The sequence below is a fragment of the Platalea leucorodia genome, assembly GCF_965183815.1.
Source record: "Platalea leucorodia genome assembly, chromosome: Z".
NCBI classification, from domain to species: Eukaryota; Metazoa; Chordata; class Aves; order Pelecaniformes; family Threskiornithidae; genus Platalea; species Platalea leucorodia.
The window spans coordinates 16,957,513-16,978,383 of record NC_138858.1 but is presented as its reverse complement, the minus strand read 5'-3'; the positions used below and the strand labels follow the sequence as shown (position 1 = coordinate 16,978,383).

Genomic DNA, 20,871 nt, shown 5'->3' with positions numbered 1-20,871 from the left:
TTCGCCTAGCCCCTCAGAGTGAGGAGGGGATTGCTCATGGTCCCGCCGTGCTCCCACCCCGGCGCAGCGGCAGTCTGGATGGGGCAGCGCCGAGGGCAACAACAGAGCTTCGTTTCTCTCCTACAAAATTCATGAACTGTTGTTGAGAAGCGGAGATCAAACAGCAAAGAAATAGCCTAACTGTGCTTACCAAACCATTGCGCTGCTACCAGTACCACGACTGCTCAGTTTACATTGGACTTAAATTACCTGAAAGTGAGTTTCATTGGTTAGACACACAGCCAGATCGTTCCTTTAATTCCACAGGTACAGACCTTGTGTCTGTATGCGTGAATACCTAAAAAACAATTATGCAGCTAAGCAAGTAGGCCTATCCCCTCCGCGTTATCAAAAGACAGGCTTCTTATCAGAAGCCAGGTATAAATACAATAGCCAGCTTTTACTTGCATGATTAACATTGGGCCACATTCTTCCCTCTGCACAGGGAATCTCATCCATATTACTTGCATCTCAGAAAACAAAACATCATAAAAAAGAATGCAAGTTACATTAATCAAATTGTTTGAAATTTTAATTGAGATCCGTGTTTGTTTTGCAACAGTTTCTCAAAGGCTACGATGAAACACAAGAATCATTTTGAACGAGACTAAATAAAAGCACAAATCCCAGGAAGTAATTCTGCATTTGGAGAAAACTGAATAGAAAAGCCTGATTTTAACTAAGACCTACAGGATTACCAAGAGCATTAGGGAATGCCCTTGCAAAAATTCCTCGCTTCAGTTAAGGCTTTGAAAAGAAATTTTTTCAGAAGTGTGGTGCACCTCTAATGTCAAGGCAATAATTGAGAATTAGAAGTCCTTAGCATCCTTGAACATAGAGCTAGACAATTATTTTCTAAACAAATCTAACTTTACAATAAAGACCTACTAATCTTATTAAAAATGAGATTGATTCTTACCACTGGGAGCTGGCACTGTAATTGCCACTCCCTCAGTTGTTCCTAATTTATTGGATGAAACAAATAATGCAACATTTCATGGTTGGTATTGTTTTATTGTCTAATATTGATTAAATTATTTACACTCCTACTTTTCAATCCACAGATTAGCACTCATACCTATGGCTTTTACTTTTATGTTTAGCACATCTTTGTGTCAAGTGTCAGAATTTCATTTCAAAAAATCAGGAACCTGATACCATATAGACAAGTCTCCTCTATATTCACGTTTAAACATACTCGTTTTCCAAAATGATGGTTTATAAAAGAAGAGTCTGCTGGTAGCTTTCTTCCAGCTCATGTTTACCACAGATTCTACTGCGCTTTTCCTATTTTAAACTGTCCCTTTTAGAGTGTCCTGCTGCCTTCACGTGGAATCTGTTTCCTCCCTCAGCCCCCCCGCCTCTACATTTAACGCAAAAAAAAAAAAAAATCAGTAGCTGACAATTTTAAGCAAAAATATAAAGCGCTATAACATTACCTACATTGCCTTTTACTGAACTAGGTTCTTGAACACTCTAGGAACTTTACAGAAATTTAACCAGTCGGTGTTGAAAAGGCACAGGATTTTTGTGCTCAGAGACCTCCAGCAACAATGTTTCTTCCCCAGCCTGAAAGTTAGGGACCGCTGTTAGGATACAACAAACAGCCTGATCTGAAAATTCACAGGTACCCAATTGCCACTTACAATAGAACCCACCAGATTTTACAGATTCTTCTGCCACAGACACCCTGCAAATCTGTAACAAGATTTTGCTTCTATTGCAAGAGAGAAAGAGGTGAAGTTACTCTTACATATACCCAGGGATGGTGTAACAATGATACAAGCTATTAATTATTAAAATCCCCACAAAGCTGTCCGTATCTGTGGTAGTTTCTGTTCCATGGTATTACATGAATGGGAAAGTTATTTTTCACATATGAGAGAAGTTTACTTGTACATGAAGAAAGCTAATTTTGGTCCACTTGTCCAGCTTCCTAAGGACAGCATATTGGAAAGGTGACCACTGATGGTTCAAAAACCAACATAAAAGTTAACAAAAATAATTTGGTATTTCATTCCTAAACCTGCACAGTGTGGTTATTTGTCCTAGTCATCAACCTTTTCATTCTGCGTGTCCACTAATTGTTGAGTTTTTAAGTCTTCAGCTTGTTCATGATCTTCCTTATCTGCATCATCCACTTGATTAGGCTCCTTTTCTTCTGCTTCTCCTTGATCAACACTTTCATATTCTACTTGTTCAAGGTCTGTTCCATCTATAAGTTCTGCCTGTACTTCTTCCATCTGTATTTGATTTACGTGCTCAACATGTAACTGCTCCACATGAACTTCAGCACCTTGTTCAGTCTGAATGTGTTCAACTTCCAAGTAACTAATTTGCACCTGTTCTTGCAGTTCGTCTATCTGTGTGCCTTTCACCTGATTGTCCTGTATGAGATCCTGGTGCATCTGTTCCACAGTTACCTGTGCAGGATCCACTTGTACCTGAATTACTGGTAGGACATGGACTTGCTCCACTTGTTCTATTATAGTCATTGATGTTACTGGTTCAGCTTCCACAGCTTCCACTGGAAGAACCTCTTCTGTCACTATTCGTTCTGAAATATTGTGCATTTCTTTGAGATGCCTTCTCAGCTCACTGCCTTGCATAAACCACAAATCACATAAGGTACAGTGGTTGGGTTTGTCACCGGTGTGTATTACCAAGTGATCTTTGAATTGATCCCAGCTGTTAAACACGCTGTTACAAACCTGAAACAAAAGATACCGTATGTTAAACAGTGTCACCAGAAATATGACAAAGTATAGTGCCTGTTTCAGATCATAGCTTCACATAGTGTAGCTTCTTGCTACTTGGATTAAAAACCATTTATGTTACGAGGTAAAAGCTGAGAAGTCAGCTTCAGATAAACAGAAGATCTGGTATTTATTTATTTCTTTTTAAGAAACAGTGTGCTACTTTGAGTTGTGCATACACAGGATACCTACAAAATTTATGAGTCAGTACAGCATTTGAAAGTTTTCTTATTTTAACCTTACGTGAAATTCATGTACACTATCATGCCCCAATAAATGTCTGGTGCTAGAGTTTCAGGTGGAAAGCTATTTATGTAATAATACTGTACAATTAAAGTGTAATACAAACTGTCCTTTTACTAAGTTCTAGATGCAGTACTAGCCATCTTTTCCTTATCAGCTTTCATTTGCTCACAGCATCATTTGCTCACGGCATCATGAGGTTTAACTGGTTAGACTGAACTCTCCATTTTGCCATTTCAAAAAACCACTTGAGTGATTTCAGCAGATAAAACACTCTCTTAAAACTCCATCCCTTTAATTCTCTTCCAGCTAAAAGTACTGCCTCAACAGCAAACATACTATTTTCACAAAGCACATGAGCACACTTCCTTCCCTTCAGCTGGCAGTGAGGTAAGTAGCCTGAAAACAACACACAGAGACTACAAAAATGAATGAGGTGCCAGGGCAGAAGAGAGAGAAGAGTGGGGTAGAGTCAGGCTCGGAGTAAAGAAACAGGCTCAGGAGCCTTTGTCCATGTAAGTGTTCTTGGCTGCAGAAAGCAGCCAAGAACACACGTCTCAACGCGCCTTCAACTGCTGGCAAATAGTTTTGAAACAGAATGTTCCATCTCCTCATAATTTTCAGCAACGGCACAGAAGAACGATGGAGTACCTGACAGGCATTAACTCAAGAACAGGTCTGTGTAGTGGAGCTAAGTATCTCCATTCTGCTATTGAAGTCTGTTAAAACTGGTTTGTGATGCTAGTGCCGTGCTTTTTCCCCCCCCCGGCTCACACTTCAGTGCAATGAAGTTGCACATACACTCCTTAAAATACTAACCTTACAGACAAGCACTCTCAAAATTACTTAGTCGTACATAAAGGTAATGTCTATCAGTAATGCCCAAGCACACAATTATTGTTCTTCCCATGTGGAGCCTAATTCAGTACTCACTGAAAAGCACCAGAAATGCTCATCAAGGAAGCACAATTTTGTTTTCTCCTCTTTGTTCAGTGAGCCTAGATTTATTTATTGAATGCTATTCAAATTTCGTTCTAAAGAAGGAAAAATTCAAGAAAAAATTATCCAAAAATTTATTCACTGTAGTTTCCGCAGGCTGAAGAAACACTAATCCATATTCATAACACCTGTGAGAGGATGTGGTATCAATTTAGAAAGAGAAAGCTATGACACAAAGCGATTAGACCAAAGGATCACAAAGACAAAACAGTACGTTCAGTGAAGCTATTAGGTACAACTCTGTTATACAGTAATTCTCACATTCAGGACAAACTTATCTTTCAGACAAAGGTAAGCTCCCAAGAATTAACTTCACAACTAGCACAACAACTAAATGATGCAACAGCATCAGCAAAACTTCAGATTAAATGATTTGATTAGCAACACAAAATTAATTAATCTCATGCAGTATTCAGTGCTTTCTGTGAATAAGATCACTCTCTCCTTTGGAACAAATAAAGCCAATACCTGGCAGTTTTCTTCACTACACAACCCAATTTAACCTCAAACCACAGCCATTCTGTGAACTGAATAAGGTGAGAGCCTTAAGGGAAAAGAGAAAGAAAGAGTGCGAGAGAATGACTGAGAATGAGCGCGAGAACATGTGAGAAAGAGAGCGGGAGTGTGAGAGCATGGGAGCGTGTGCAAGAGAGCAAGAGAAAGAAGTGTGTTCTTATTTGAGACTGTCACAGCAGTGGGGCAGCAAAATGGCACACAGAAATGCTACAACCAGCCTCAGTTCTTGTATCTTCCAGCTTTTCAGAATCAGCTTTGAAAAGATATGCAAGATTTATCTGAACAACTTTTCAAATGTCAGTTACATGTAGTGACCAAATACCCTAGCTATCCATCTACAGCATTTATATTTGCTTAAAAGACATTACAGAGTGTCATCATAAGCTGGAATGACTTTCCAGACAAAGTCAACATATTGGATATCAAACAGAAGAATAATAAAATAGGAAATAAAATAGTACTTTTTATTTTGGACTTTAGTGAAGCATGCTCACAAGCAGGAAAGGCCTAGGTCAGTGCATCAAGAACCTTGAAAAGGAAGCAGAAAGATCAGTAAAACGCAGATGAACACTTACCAACCCATAAGACTCTCTGATTACAAGTATTATGAGGGTCCATATCAGTAATTCCATATTTTAAATGGAACTACTCAGATATAAGAATTTATCTGCATGTTGTGGTTGAATGCGATCCTTATATTTATTTCACTAAAAGTAGCTCATGGAGAGATAAGCCTGCTCTCGTTGCCTTTCCTGCTCAGCACTCCCACACTCCCTCAGCACAGGAAGGAGCTATCTAGCCTCAGACTCTGCTGCTTCCATTACCCACCTGACATTCGTACAGCTTCTTTCTTCCCTTTTTAGCTCCAGCTCCAGACTGACAGGCCGTCAGGTGACATTTGAGTGTGCTATTCCTAGCAAAACGTTCATGGCAGTTTGGACATTCAAATGGTTTTTCACCTGTTAAGACAGATACAGGGATTTGTAAGTGTATAAAACCAGCCAGTTTTCTGTCAGTTCTCTCTTCTTCCCCTCTCTCCCTTTTGTGTAGCTTGATAAATATGCTGTAAAGATGTGGCCAACTGGATTATTCTAAAAAGAGGAGAAAGACATTCTGTGTAAACTTTACTTATGTAAATAAAAGGGAAAAAACCTAATGTGGAGTCATAACTCTCATTTAGAAAAAAAACAATGTAACAATTACCAGTGCCATTTAAGGTACATTTAGGTTTTTATGGAAATTAGATTACTATTCTGATGAAATATCTTAAAGAAATAGCATCTACTTCTCTCTTTTCATCTGATAATATTTACAATTAAAGAATCAACATTAGTTAATACACAAAGTGACACATTAAAGAAGGAAGTATTTAAATAATACAAAGTTTTATTTTCAAGAACTATAACAGCTTATGCTTGAGAGCTGAAACTGAGCTCCAGAAAAAGAAGTTGGCATGGAATAACCCCGAAATAACAATGCATCAGTATCAAAACAAACAAACAAACAAACAACACCCCCTCTCGTTCCCCAAACACAGTGAAGGGAAAGCACAGAGGGACATAAATGGGCACAAGCAAGATAAAAATTCTTTTCAGTTTGGCCACTTCATTTCAAACCTGGTACCAAACACAGAAGCCAGCTAAGGACAACAGCAGGGGAGGCTGAAAACAGGTCGTTTTCTCTTTTTCATCCAAAGTAGCATATTGTTGTTACTGTCATCAGGTAGATCAAGTAGTAACAAAGAACAACTGGTGTCTCTGTTTACTAATTCCATCATGCACAAACACAAGGAAATCCAAGGAAATTAAAATACAAAAAATTAGGAACAGTGTGTTTCTTCTGAAAGTCTGATAATTAATCTGCGGAGGTACTGACACCAACATCACTACTGAAACAGACGGCTTAATGAACTCCAAAAGAGGGTGAGATGTTTCAGTGAATAACATAAGAATCTATCCTAGCTAGCCTGCATTTTCAGGAATGCAGTAGTTATTGGCTATTGAGATGGAAAGCCAGTAAACTCATATTTTCAGAAATAAAGATACTCAGAAGTTCCTAATTAGCTTTTCAGAAGAAATCCACAAGTAGCCTATAATTCTCACTTATACACGTAAAGGCTACAGAAAAATGTTAAATGGTGGGAACATTCCCCTTAATGGTTACAAAATGCTATGTTTCTGGAGACTCTTGTCCAGGTAATGCAGAGGATGCTGACCTGCCATCAGTCTTGCAGGTCAAAAATCACAGACTTCACCCAAGCAACCAATGGATACTACAGAGCAAAGCTCACACCACAGACCTTCACCTGCTCTGTGATCTGGTCACGTTTAAAATAGTTACTTGGAGCAATGCACCAGTCAGGGACAAATTTATTCTATTCTTACTCAAATTCTTCAGTAATCTCCAACATATTCTGCTGAAAGTGTCTGAAAGTGACAATTCAAAGGTAATGGCGACAATACCCAAAGGCCAAGGACATGTGTGATTTCTTGTGCAGTGCGAATCAACGCTGTGACCAGGGCTGCACCCGTCACAGCAGTGATGGAAAACACAGGGAGCGTGCCAGCTGTCTGCTCTCCTCTCTCTTCTCTCTCTTCTTAGGGAGGTTTCTGGCCTAATCTGATGATTATCTTTCTCTCCCATTATGAGAATGGATGAGATTGCTCTTCTTGTGTAAGAGAAATTAGAGCTATTGAACTCAACAGATGTACATTACTTAAGTGCAGCCCTGCAGAACTTCTGTCCTGTGCACTACTTACGATTGGCAAGTGAAATCTCATCCATTCTTATAAAGAGGAAAAAGGTAATAATGACATCAGACCAAAGCCCCTCTCTCTTTATAAGTTCTGGAGACGACTTTGTTAATACTTTCAGAGTTACATGACATGCATGACATTTCTGAGGTTTTTTTTCAGAGACTCAGAAGCTGCTTAAGGCACTGTATGCATGAGTAAGAAAGAAACTCGACGGATCTCCTTCCTTTCTTTTATTGAGATGAAGGTAATAGTCATTGATAACGTCAAATTCCTACATTAAAAAGAATTACCAACACTGATAAGGTGGTCTATTTCTGCCTCAATTGCTATTTTCATGTTATTACTGGTGTTGTGATTAGGCAGCAACAGGCTCAAATACTTTGTAGGATGTTTTCTTGTAGGTCTTCTAATTTCATTTTAGAATTCAACCAGTGCTATACAGAATTCAGAACTTCTAAAGCCTCTGGCTGAACGGGATTTTTTTCCACTGACCTTAGGAGACCACAGTTAGATGGTAATATCTGTTCTGATTTTAAGCTTAAGGCTTTTGAAAATGCTAAACCAGAAGTAATTAGATTCCATGCATTATATTTGTTGTATCAATAGATATTTAGGAAGTACTCTGTAACCTCCTGTGATATGCTAAGTTGCATTGTCCTCAAAATCCTTTGTGGTAACATCAACCAACATATTGTGATATCTGGGTTACTCTGTTAATCTGTCACAAACTTTTCTCTGAAAAGATTTTTGTTACGTAGCTTGTATTTGGATTGCTTATAATGGAAAAACACTCCCTGCTTCATAGGGGATAAGCATTTTCCAAAGACTGTTTATAAATGGAACTTCTAAGGGGCTATTGGAAATAGACTAGACACAGTGTCATATATCAATACTCAGCAGTCCCATATACAGATACAAAGAAATTCGAATTCAAAGGCTTTAACAACAATAAGGAGCTGCGAAAGAAATGGGGCTGCTACCCTCCATTTAATTCTTACTGATGACTCATGACTGACATATTAAATAAAAACATCTGGAAGAACGGGACCACATATTTTACATTCAGAGTTGACTGTATAATGCTCAGTACCTGTTCAGATAGTAGACTTTTCAGTGAGATAAGGAAGTAGAATCTTAACCTCCCATATTATAAAGAAGGAGCATAAGTAATTTTGTACTCAAAGATGCTACCCAGATTTCAAAGATGCAGATTTCACAGTAAAAAAAAAGTGTACTATAGTCACTAGAAATGTTTTGCCCTGTTAATTAACAAAGAAAAATCAAATCATAGATGAGGTGTCAAGAGCAAGGGTGAAACTTTCCAAACAAGATGGTACCGGAGAGAATTGTTAGGGGGTATTTTATGCTTAATGCATTAATAGGCATTTGCTCAGAAGTTCTGTTAGACAAAGAAACCCTCTAAACTGTATTCCACTGAGAAGCTCACAGTTCAGATCATATTTCAACAGAAACATTTACAAGTAGAATTGTGAAAACAAAAGTACCAAACTGAGGAGTTACTTTTAAAGAAGGAAACATGCCTTATGAAATGATTTTGAAAAAATCTTTAAGATTTAATAGACTTGAGAGAGAAGCTTCATTAGTTCCTTCTGGTTTGAGGTGCCTATTTTTAACCACCTCAGTCCCTCAAAAGTTTCCAGCAATGGAAAACAAAACAAACGAACAAACAAAAAGACAAACCAGCATTTCAGTTGTAACTAGAAGCCACGTATTTCTAGCACTCAGAACCCATGCGTTCTCTTCAGCATATTCGCTAATTCCCCAAAACATGCAAAAACCCAAAACGCTAGAGCCAAGGCCCCAAGGACAGGAATATAGCAGTACTCTTACCTGTGTGCTTCCGGAGGTGCTCTTTGAAATGTCCAAAGTGGTCAAACTGCTTATCACAATACTGGCATATATGTATTTTTTTGCCAGGTCTTTGCTTCTTGCTGGCACCACCTTCATCAAGGTGGTAACAGGTGAGGTGCTGTTTCAAAGCACTCTCTCGTAGGTACCTTTTATTGCATATGTCACACTTGTAACTCTCAGTAGAGTGTGTTTTCATGTGTTCCTTAAAATGGTAAAACAATTTAAACGAACGGTTACATTTCTCACAGTGGAATAAATTGTTCACGTGTGACAGCTGAAGTTCCACAATTTCAATACCTTCTACCTGTTTGCACGAGGGATCAGTTGCACTATCACCTTCTTCTTGGATCTGGCATTTTCTCTCTCCCTGACGATACTTGCTGGTGATATCTGCCAAAAGAGCCAAAGCAGATTCATCTGATGTACCCGTTGTCTGTATGTACTTTATGGACTGCTCTGCAGAAGCTACTTCTTCCAGTGTTTCGATGCTGTCATCTTCCACTTCAATCGTCCCTTCGGCAATCTCAACCTCAATTTCAACAGGCTCCGATTCTGCAGATGGCAGTGTTTCTGTTATAACATTAGAGGTTTCAGCTATCTTCCTCTTTTTTGGTTTATTTTTACCCTGTGCTTGATTTGATTCTAAGGGTGATGAATTTTCTTTGTTCCTGTAAAGCATTTGCATAAACATGGTTAAGATCCATAAGCACTGACACAACAATTCCTGCCTAATACTGAGCTTCTGCATGCAACACTCTCTAGCTGTTTCTCAAAGAAGTCGAATGATGAATGACCACATAACCGGTGTGCATGTCAGAAGCTAATGTGTCCTTAATCTATACTCCTTACAGCTGTAAAACAGCATGGTTAAAGCTGCAGAGCCTTTGACATAAGGCTACCAAAGTGTTTTAAATAGCTCTGCTTCAGTGATACAAAGCACCGTCCAAGAAGAAAGGCCAGTTAACCTAATGACATAGGTTTATCTAAGAAACTTGTGAAATTGTGTACTTGGAAAGGAAACTTCCCCAAAGGAAGGAGTTCTTTGTCCTGCCTAGTCAGAAATAAGATTCAAGTCCTTCCTACGCTATTCACCTCTTAAGCCCTGGAGGGTGTGCAATTGCCTGCAGTGCTTACAGCTTGTTAGAAAACACTACAGCTGTGACTTCATGCAATGATTATTGTAACATCTCGTACTTCAGGAAAGCACACAGCTAACAGCCGAGGTAAAAATAAAAGCCATTGTGATGTGGGAAGAGTATTCTAGTTCACTTTTATGGGCTTAAACACAACCACCAGCTCTGTTCCTGTTCTTTCTGCATCATACACACACAACGCCCTTCCCCCAAGACGTCAGGGGCAGCATGCCACCTCAAACACAGACAGAGCTGAGTGGGCCAATGCTTTCAAGTCTGATGCCCTCAAGATCATCCACAGCACTTATGTGCTGGAGGTTTTACTATGATTATCAGTTTTGAAAATGAGTGGCTATCTTCCCCTCAAATCAGACTGACAGGAGTAAGCTGTGCTTTTACCTTCTCCTGCAGCCTGATAAATCCTTTCACATAATCTACTCCCTATCACCTTCACGTTTTCTAGTAACAGGAGAGATAAGGCTCTCGCCAGTATCTGTAACTCATATGTCAGAGATGTGTGGCTAATGATCTAATGCAGGATACAGCTTATTAAATTGTACCTTACCCTATTCAGACACAGGAAGACAGAGCAGCTAAACTTACAGTTTCATCTAGCCTGGATTTCTGATGTCTAGAAGGTGGCAGTTACTTTGCACATTACTGCAAGGAGCTCCAGGATCACGTACCAAGAGAATAATCTGCTCAGCAAAGAGGAGGCGACCGTCCTTGGCCACATTGTGTGAAACTTTGAGTGGGGATACAGACATACAACACAACTGCACTTTAAGGAATAACAGCTGGTTGTTTTCTTTCTAGTTTAGATTATGCGATGTGCAACTCTGATGCAGTATACAAATAGTTAGTTCTATAATCATCTCTACTTCAGCTGAGGTTTCTGAAGCTTATCCCTTTCACTCAAAGCTCTGGCTGAGGCACTGTATTGCAATTCTTACCCCTTTTACTGTGGAGGAAAAAACAGAGACTGGCAGTGGTATTCAAGTTTGTCTTTTTAACCAAAAAAAAACCCAAACAAACCCCCACAAAAAAAACCTTTCAATATCTGTGAACAATGGAAATAACTCTAAGAATAGACTGGTTTGCATATGTGTTCATTAAGCAAAACATTTGTTTTCTTGTAACATAAGAATTACAGTGTTTACTAGTGCTGAATAACCAACAAACTGCATAACATTATACAATAGTGGGCAATAATCGCAGGCTGGACAGTTTAGCTTGATAGATGGATCTGAATCCTGGTTCAACAGCTCTACCAGCGTACACTGACTCAAAGTAACACTGATTAGAACGTACTTTTTCAGTTTCAAGTTTCTTTTAAATTCCTCAAGCAGACAGCTAAGGTCTGCTTTTTTTCCTGAATGAAAAAAAAAAAAAAAATTCTTTTGGTGGTACCATGCTTAATCTTACTAATGTCAAAAAAGGGTGTTCGTGGGGTTGGAGGGTAGGACTAGAAATGCACAATTCTGTATCTTTCCTATTAAAAAAAAATTACATACTTATTCAGCTCTACCGCCAATCCACAGAATAAGCACAGAGTAAGTTAATTCAGAAATAAATGCTGATGTTGAAAACCAAGTTTCTAGTGTATCATGTCATGGAGGTTTTTTTAAACAAAATGTTAGCTGGCTATTAGAGGAACTTGGGGCCAACGCCACTCGCCTTAGCTAATGTGTCTATGGGGAGATAAAAAGGAAGCAAGTCTTTCCTTAGCCTGAATGCAAAGACCTTTCAGCAGCTCTAGAAGAGAAAGCAAGAACAACCACAACGCTGGGAGCATTTATTGCCCCTCCCTCTGCTTCACAGCAGCACAACAGTGTCCCATGCAGAAGGAGTGAGGACGTGACAGCACTTTGTGAAAGTGAAAGGGAAGGAAGGGGAAGAAAGACAGCATGATGGGACCGGCACCTGCTTTTCTCAGGCTGGAGTTTGGCAATGGAGTACAGCTCCTGGTACTGGAGAAAAGGTGCCACAGCAACATTTGATTAAGTATTGATCCCGTGTAAAACTGATTATAACAGTTACATTCATTTAAGAAGTTTCAGAGGCGAATTTTGCAGCAAGAAGTTTTAAGATCACTGCTTATTCTCTCAGAAATAGCAGAAAGCTGCATGAAATCAAAACACCAGCACAAGCTTGTTAATGTGGCCTAACTACCTGAGGCACATGGTCACTGTACACCCAGCTGTCTATCAGGTGGGCAGTCAGACAGCACAGAGAACTGGTGTTAGTTACCACAAAGTCACAGCCCTACTATGTCTGCAACATTTACCAGCCACGTCACTTGGCATCAAGTTCCAGCCCAAAGAATGTGACATTCATTTTTCAGCCTGTGTAATTCTGACCCATGTCTTGTAGTAGAAGAGTATATGGTCACACACAAGTTCAGGAGGTTCCAGGATAAGGAACAGGACTGCAAAATACTGGCAGCCAGCTCTTGTAAAAGGATTCTTGTGACTCTACATTTCAGTGTTGGGAAGAAAAAGAGGCTTAGGTGCTTACCTGATTTCAAGTGCTTTGATCGCTTCTAACATCTGTAGATACTCAGCTGCTTTCCAAACATCATTTGCTTCTTCCTCACCTTGGACCATTAGTTTTGCCGTATAGGTGAACTCAATGAGGTGACGAAATGCCATGTTACTTACACCTATATACAGGCAAGAAAAACAACAGTTTCTTTTAGCAATTCCTCAGTCTCTTCTATCTGATGAATCTTGCACACTTGCCTGTTCACCATTTTGCTCATAGTACTGCAGCTGCCAGTTTCATAAAGATGACGCTCTTAAAAGGCTCATGTTGGAATAAAAAGTCTGCTGCAGAAACATATGAATCTGGAACAACCACAGAATTATGCCACAACAAAGATAAAAGGAAGGATAAGATGGACAAAACCCTGTTTGAGTAATAAAAAGTATAGATTTAAACACAAAAATACAATCTCCCTCTCAAGAGACCTCTGAGCAGCAAGATACTGGAGGCTGAAATATTGTTCCAGGAATTTGCTCCTTGCCTACCAGGCAAGTATTGCTCCACGTCTATCCTGTTCTTGCATCCCAGCCAAGACATCTGCCATTGGCCATCACTAGCAGGCTTTTTCATCTGACTGGAATGGCTGTTGTCAGCGAAAAGATGGTATGTCACACTGCTAGTCCTAAAAACATACAGGGTCTGGCTGACCTCCATTAGCCATGTATTGGTGGGAAGAAAAAAATAAAGGAAAAAACCACCCACACAACCTCACACTTTCCATTCCAAAAGATTTAATTCAAGACTGTTCTTTTTCTTTTCAATTTTTCTTCAGGGGAAGTTTTTTTCCAGTGGTGGTAGCTGCCTCAGAACCACTCAAGAGCTGAGATCTAGAAAGCTAATCGATACGACCAAGCATGTATGTAAGCCTGTACCAAGGAAACTACATTCATTTCCAGCTTGGGCACACAACTCTGAAGGTTTTTATATGCACAAATCAGATTACCTTCAATCTCCACCAAGGGCTCCTGAGTGAAATCTTGGAAGAATTTGTAGAAGAACTGGCTGCAGGCAGCAAGAACAGCCTTATGAGCTTTGAAATGGTGACCTACAAGTAGAGACAAAAATTTTGGATTAGGGTAACACCTTCTTCACTCATAGTGCAGAATAACTGCAGATCCAGAAAAGAGACCACTCAGTCTACAAATCTATTCCAGCAGTATATAGTCAGTTAGTATGTCTCCTTGTAACACGGGATACTACTGCAGATAACCTGTCCCGTCTCATGCAGACCCTTGCTGACACACTGAGCTTGCTTTAGCTCTGCAACTCAATCAGCTGGATGACTCACTCACTCCAGTGTTTCTCTTTTCAGATATTTAATTTATGGGAAATTCCTATGTAAACTTTTTCCTGTATGTCTTGGGCTCAGCTCTCAAGTTTTATCCAGGTTCTCCTTGGTTTTTGTTGCTCTTACAGACAGATGTATTTTATCACCACTTCCGCCAGCATAAACACCACTGCAGAACAGAAGCAGTTCTGCTCTGTTCTTCCTGTTTTCCAGACTGTGTATTTCCCATCACTGTGTTGCCTTCTCCCTGGCACAGGCATGAACATTCATAAGGCTCCATGGGACAGAGATAATAGAAGCAGCATGGATTAGAATTACACAGCTGCACATAAAAACAGCTTGGAGCTCAACACATGGGTCTGGTAATACCAGAGCAGGAACAAACATTCAGGGTAAGTTTTATGCAAGCGCTGTCAGTTAAACTATGGCAATTCCTGAAGGGTAATTTTTTCTCTAATCCGGGCTCTGTAGGACCCTTTTCCTTCAACTGAGTTCTTGCTGTCCTTTTGAAGATCAGGTGGTACTCCTTTAGCTAAGTCTGTCCTAGTGGACACTGCCTATCTTCCTTGAAGTCCTCATCTGTTCTAAGACATGTTTGGGATAAGAAGCAATGTTAGGTCATCTACCAGACACCACTTTTTCTAAGGAGATACTAAGCACTTATATCTCTGTCATCCTTTTAAACTAACACTTATGTCCTTAGAACACATATAAAAAGAAAAGTGAGTGCTTCTACCCTATTTTAACTGTATATTAAAATAGTAGGCAGACACCAGAGAAGCAAGAAGTAAATCTTATTTCAAGGTGGGTTGTTTCTGGGGTTTTGTTTGTTTGTTTGTTTTTTGTTGGTTTTTTTTTTTTTTTTAAACACAGTATTTGTACAAGTTCTCTGCATGCAAACAGTCAGCTCAAGTTAGGGAAACATATTTTAACGATAGACAACAGGTTTAATATAGCACAGTGGTTTCAAAGTGGGCTTCTATCTGAAAATATTTAGCCCCTTGTTTGGAAAAGCAGAAGCCAAATTATTAATCACTGCTGGAGACTCTGTTCACCCCAAGATTTTAAATGAAACTCTGCAAACAACTCACACACCAGTAGAGAACCAAGAATCTGATAGAAGCCCAGTTTGGCAGCTGATCTGTGACAAACACAACAGCTCCCCAGCACAGCTTTCAGAATTTTCTGTGTATCAACTAGTTCTCAGGCCTGTACGTACCATCGACAATCAGAGTGATATCTGTAAACTGGTCCTGCTCACGTTGTTCATTCAGTCTATCCAAAATAACTTTATAGTGTTCAGGGAATTCCTGGATACACTCCATTGTTTCTTCGGCTTCCATGGCAAAAGGACTGGTCTGCAAGAGACGTGGTACGAGAGTGAGAATACCGCACGACTCAGTAAATACTATGCACAGTCAGGTTAGTATACAAACATGAACTAACTAGCACTTTTCAGGGACGACAAAACCAATAGGAACACTCCGCTGTCTTGGTAACAGGTTTACCTCATTTTAGCTGACGTGTAGGAAATGGTAGGGTTAACGATGTGGAATATTGCCTCATTTATACACATGAAAAAACAGTCAAAGTGTGTAAGTGTATTTCTTTATTCTACAGATTCAGCAAGGACCCACCTCCCTCAAAGCAAATACTGCAGGGATATAACGTCTCCACAGCTAACTATTCAACAACACCTCAGCAGCATAACGTCACAATCTTTTATACAGTTACTTCTCGCAATTCCACCAATCCACTTCATAGAAGAACAGGTCTTAAAATTTTCATATTAAAGTCACATTTTGCACTTAGTGAGCACAAGATGTTTACTTCCTTTAAATAAGGATGTAATAAAGCAGCACTTTTCAGCTTCTGAGTACATACGAGTTGCCAGGGATTTAACGTGCTGTCGCACCCAAGAGCAAAGAGCATCTTATTCACCCAGCCTACTTACACTTCTCCCCCTGCAAGGTGAAATATTCTTTGCCAACTTTTTGAAGGACGCATACGCTTGTAATCTGATGGCCCTTCCTCCCTTACTTATACAACAAACATAGCTGGGGTTGGGAGTTGCAGAGGTTCTCAAACCTGAAGAGGTTTAGCAGAACTCTGTGCCTGTGGACAAGACGCAGATGTTAGTCTGCTGCTTATGCAAAAGAACCTCGTGAGAGAGTCCAAGCGCTTCAGTGAAAGCGCTTCACAAATTAACTCCAGGCAATGACTTCAGATCTGTGCAGCAGCACTCATCTTCAACTCCCACATTCACATGGCTCACAGTGAGAATGCTATAGAAAAAGCAAAGCCGTTTCAAAGTCACATTAGCACAGAAACATTGTTTCTTCTCACAGTCTTTGAAAAACACGTGGTTTCTGACGAGGCTTGAATGAGTTTTGAAGGAATGTGAGGCATACCCTTTGCTGTACTGTTACACTCAGCATGGTGGAAGGGACGAGCCCCAGGCGCCTGCACTGCGAGCCCGGAGGCCCTGCCGGGAGTCGAGAGAGGGTTAAGTCACGAGGAGGGGCCTAGTGCCACTTCTCTTGATTCGAGGGGTGTCTCAACCACTCGTGGAGCCTTCTTGGCCCGGTTCCAGAAGATTAGGAGCTGGGGCCAATCAATAGGGCCACCTGCGAGTGTACAGGGGCTCCCCTCACCCAATGCCCGCCTTGGCGGGTCTGACGCTGGATCGAATAACGCAAGGCTTACCTTCATTTCCCATAGAGCCGCATAGCTTAGGTCGGTATAACTGTTAGAGGGCCAACCTTTACAGAATATTTGTTCTATGGAAATCTCTCATTAAAGCTGATGTTTATGTACAGACCTTGAGTGTTATTTCACCTTAATCCACAGCGAGGGGATTTGCAAATCTGAGTCACTCCCCGCTCCCCACAGCTGGGACGTGCCAATGGACAAAAGGAAGCAAGTGAGGAGAGCAGCTACCATCAAACCAAACGCTGAATACAGAGAGGGAAATTTCTGCTGTGGCAAAGAAGCCGTTTTCTCCAGAGTGCTAGGAGGAAACTAGAGAGCAGGCGCTCCCTGACTTCTGGTGCAGATTTTTTTTGTGTGTGGTTGGAGTTGGAAAGTCCTGGGCCCAAAACTGTTCCTGACGTGTACTAACCACATCTGAGCTGATGCCACCACACTTGCTAACTCCCCTGTGCAGCTGTGTGAATTCTACCTCACTTACAACAAACGCACATACGGGTATACAGGGTTTGAAAGAAGTCGAAGGTACATCGGCTTATGATAAAAGCAAAGTTACAAACACCAAGTAAAGGAAATTGTGGAATTCATATTTTCACCACAAAACACACTCATTCTTGCATCTCAGAAGAACTGGCCCGTGGAGAAGTCAAGTTGCCAAAAGCATGAAAAAAGAAGAGCAGAAGCAGCCGCTTATGAAGTCTAGCTCTACGCGCTATCACTGCTTTGCCAAGCAGATGCTGAAATACCTATCAGGGCCTTAAAGGGGACAGAGGAGACCAGGCTGTGAGAGGGCAAGCGGGAAGGCGAGGCAGAAAGGAGCGGCTGCTGCTTTCCCTTCACCTCATCGGTAACGATGGGTCTAAGACAGATGACCAGCACCTCCTGCCCATTTTTTGACACATCATAAAAGGACAGATGACTTGCAGTTAAAAACATAATTCCTTAGAAGTAAAAACAAACAAAATTTTCACCCCCGACTCTCATGATTTCCACCTATTCAAATGCAATTTACTTCTAAATTGAACGTTTGTAGGGGTATCTTACAAAAAAAACCCTCAAAATAATAGAACAACCTCCTCCCTATCAAATCTAAGAAATTTTAAAAAGTTTGTCTTTCTCAGAACAGTTAAAAAACATGAACGAGAAAACATACACCTTATGACAGCTAGCTTGTTGTCACGAATTAACACAGAACTAGTAAAAAGTGCGACTTTATTGCATCTCGAAATGCAGTTGCAGCATTCATTGAGTATTCTCATTTTAAAAGCCCAGTGATATTGCAGGAAAAAGCCCAACAGAACAGCAGGTATTCAATAAGAGCATGGCAGCTTTGGAGGAAGAACTGAAAGGTACAGTCCTCAGAGAAAACTAAGAAGCCAAGGCAGGCAGACAGAAGCGATCCAAGCCACCACTTATGAGCAGGCTCACAGATGAGTGACGGAACCTGGACCACTCCAGTTGTTTACCTCGATTTTCTTGGAAGACGCAGCCAACTACTGACTTATAAGCTTGTAACACTGGATGCATCTCATGTGATATGCATGCGTTTTGCAGATCTGTTTTTACAAATCTACCTCAATGAAGCCATCTTATTGTTACTAACCTCCTGGACTACAACAGGAACTCCTTGTATTTTAGGCACTAGACATTTGTTTTCTTTCCCTGCATGGACCATACAGGAGTGCAGGCAGGCTGAGCAGTGCCAGGGCAACTCAGACGACCGGTGGCCAAACCGCTGCCATCTGGCTGCAGCCACCTGAGGGAAGGGGAACCTGAGCGCTGTTTCGTGGCCAACAGCAGCGGTTGCTTCCAGGTAAGGCAGAAGCGAGAACTTCCTGCGCACCGTGCTGCCTATTTTCCCTCAAAAATAACAACGGCGGAGCAAGCACCCAGCCAGCCCCTCGGTCCCCGCAGCCACAGACGAGGCCTCGCTCCCGCTGAGGCGGAGGCGGCCCAGCCACACGCCGGGGGCCGCACTGCCAAGGAGCGGGAGAGGCTTCTCGCCGCCCACAGCGGCCGCGGGCGGCACCGGGGCCGCCGCCATCGCCCGGGGCCCCGCCGCGCTCCCGCAGGCCGCGGCCCGGGCCCCGCCAAGGCCCCGCCGGCCGCGCGCGCCTCCCCCAGGCTTCAGCCCTCGCGCCCCCGTGGCCGGCCGCAGCCAGCCGCAGCCCCATTGGCGGGCACCGATGGCAGTCAGCGCGGCCCCCGCCAATCCTGAGGCGGCGGCAGAGCCCGCCCCGCGCGGAGGAGCCAATGAGCTCCCGCCGAGTCCCAGGAGCGGGAGAAGGCGGAAGGCCTAGCCAGCGCCGAGCGCCCGCCGGGCACGGGCGCCCCGAGAGGGGCGCGGGCGACGGCCGGCGGGCGCGCGTGTCCCGCGAGGGCACGCCCGAGGAGGGGAGGCGGCCGGTGCCGGCCCGAGCCGCGCGCGTGGCAGCACGGCCGCCTCGTTAGTCCCTATTACGTCATCAAAGCGCGCATTAAATCGATCCCTTTTCAATTCCCGGCCGGGCCGCGGCCCGGCGGCGCGGCGCCCCGCGGGGTGGGAGGGCGGTTCCGGTAGGTACTCACCGCGCGGAGCCCCTCGCTCCGCCGCGCCCGCTCCGCCGTTGCCGCTTCCTGCTCGCCAGCGCGCTGGAAAGCGGGGCGGGCGCCGGCCAATCGCGACTCGCATTCCCGGCCTGCACCGCGGGGAGGAAGTGACGGCAGGGTCACCTTTAGCGCGGCAGGGCGCGCGGGCGGCGGGGGGGCGGGGCCCGGCGGCCCGGTGCATCCTGGGAGTTGTAGTCTCGGGGGGGGCGGCAGCGAAGGGCTGGTTTCGCCCGTCGGGGGCGTCCCCGTCGGGCAGGCGGCGGCCGCCGTCAGCAGGGGGGCGCGGGCCCCCCGGGTAAACCCGCGCAGTCATTCCCCGTGTCGGCACGGCACAGCCGTCGTCCCGTCGGCAGCCTCTGTGTCCCGCGGGGCACGGGAAGAGCCGCCGCACGCGACGGCCGCGCGTTCTGACGTGCTTGCTGACGCAATGCCTGTGAATGGGCTTGCTAATGAACGGCGGCGCTCTCCCCTCGTGCCGGACCTACCTCATCGCGTTGGCCGCGCTCGTCCTGCACCAGAAGGGTGAATGCCTGCGAAGCCAGGGCAGCCGTTCCGCGTAGAAACCCTGCAACATCAAACGGAGCGTCAGTAACGGACGTTCAGCCAGCTTCAGACTGATTTTCCCATACCCTTCAACACGTAAACTCCTAAGCCTCTCCGCCCTGTTGTGTAACACAGTAACACAAGAAAGTTTCATCCATACCGATGGCTTGTAATGTCATATAAAAAAAGTTTGAAGCCAAATTTATGTCCCTTTTATTCCCTCGTGTTATTGCTTAGCGGCCTGCTGATGTCACGATACTGTTGCTCTCAGCGGGGCTGCTCAGACGATTGCCCCCAACCTAGGAGCTGTTGGCCCACTCCCGTTCTTCTTTTCTGGTGCACGGCAGTACGTTAGGAATGCTGATGCCTCCTGCATTTAAAAAAATATAAAGGTTTTCTTTAAACTATTACAGATCTAATTTTTAGCTGAAGAACTGTATCTCCAATAGCTTTTCATTAATTTATGGGTTCTTTTCTGACCATTTGCTTTTTTTTTCCCCTTGGCATTTTCCATAGGGTTTCTTTCTTTACTTCTTTCCTATGGCTTCACCCTTCTAATTGTACTGTCAGATTAGATGGGAGCTTTTAAATGAACAGCTCCTAATTTGTCCTAATAGCTTTTCGAATATAAAATTAGACTGATTGAGCTATAACTTTCCAGGTTCTCCTTTTCCTCTCTTAGAGATAGGTGTGGTGTTTCCCAGCATTACCGCTAGGATTTCTGAGAGTTAAGTTACAAATACACAATTTAGTTGTAAGTCTCAAAATAACCTGGTTTATAATGCCTTTTATTTACATGAGGGAAAAAATGTTAAGCAAACATCCAAATGACCTCTATCCATATCTCTAGTACAATACGTATGAGTCACTTGTATGGCTAAAAA

At 42.7% G+C, this 20,871-nt stretch overlaps 1 protein-coding gene across 7 annotated transcripts; it reads right to left on the bottom strand.

Moving 5' to 3' along the window:
* Positions 1-1,416: 1,416 nt before the first annotated feature.
* Positions 1,417-19,507, bottom strand: ZNF131 (zinc finger protein 131). 7 transcript variants are annotated; one of them, XM_082335977.1, is made up of 9 exons: positions 18,459-18,882; positions 15,366-15,504; positions 13,802-13,903; positions 12,832-12,976; positions 9,486-9,849; positions 9,161-9,383; positions 5,382-5,512; positions 2,100-2,750; positions 1,417-1,608 (listed from the first exon to the last, which is right to left on the bottom strand). In XM_082335977.1, the coding sequence occupies exons 1-9, from the start codon at positions 18,528-18,530 to the stop codon at positions 1,525-1,527; spliced, it is 1,911 nt and encodes a 636-aa protein (XP_082192103.1). In that variant the 5' UTR covers positions 18,531-18,882; the 3' UTR covers positions 1,417-1,524. The 7 variants fall into 7 exon arrangements, with proteins under 7 accessions (XP_082192103.1, XP_082192101.1, XP_082192100.1 ...); XM_082335975.1 differs by adding an exon at positions 16,235-16,431 and having other exon boundaries at positions 9,161-9,849; positions 18,459-18,519; XM_082335974.1 differs by lacking the exon at positions 18,459-18,882 and adding exons at positions 16,235-16,431; positions 18,322-18,411 and having other exon boundaries at positions 9,161-9,849.
* Between the last annotated feature and the right edge of the window lie 1,364 nt (positions 19,508-20,871).

Excerpts from the sequence above, each read along its gene's own strand:
- ZNF131 (XM_082335972.1), bottom strand. The coding sequence starts at position 18,530 with ATGGTCCATGCAGGGAAAGAAAACAAATGTCTAGTGCCTAAAATACAA. Across the intron at positions 2,751-5,381 it reads AGAAGCTGTACGAATGTCAG|GTTTGTAACAGCGTGTTTAA; the intron begins GTGGGTAATGGA and ends CTTTTGTTTCAG. Across the intron at positions 1,609-2,099 it reads TGGACACGCAGAATGAAAAG|GCTGGGGAAGAAACATTGTT; the intron begins GTTGATGACTAG and ends CCTAACTTTCAG.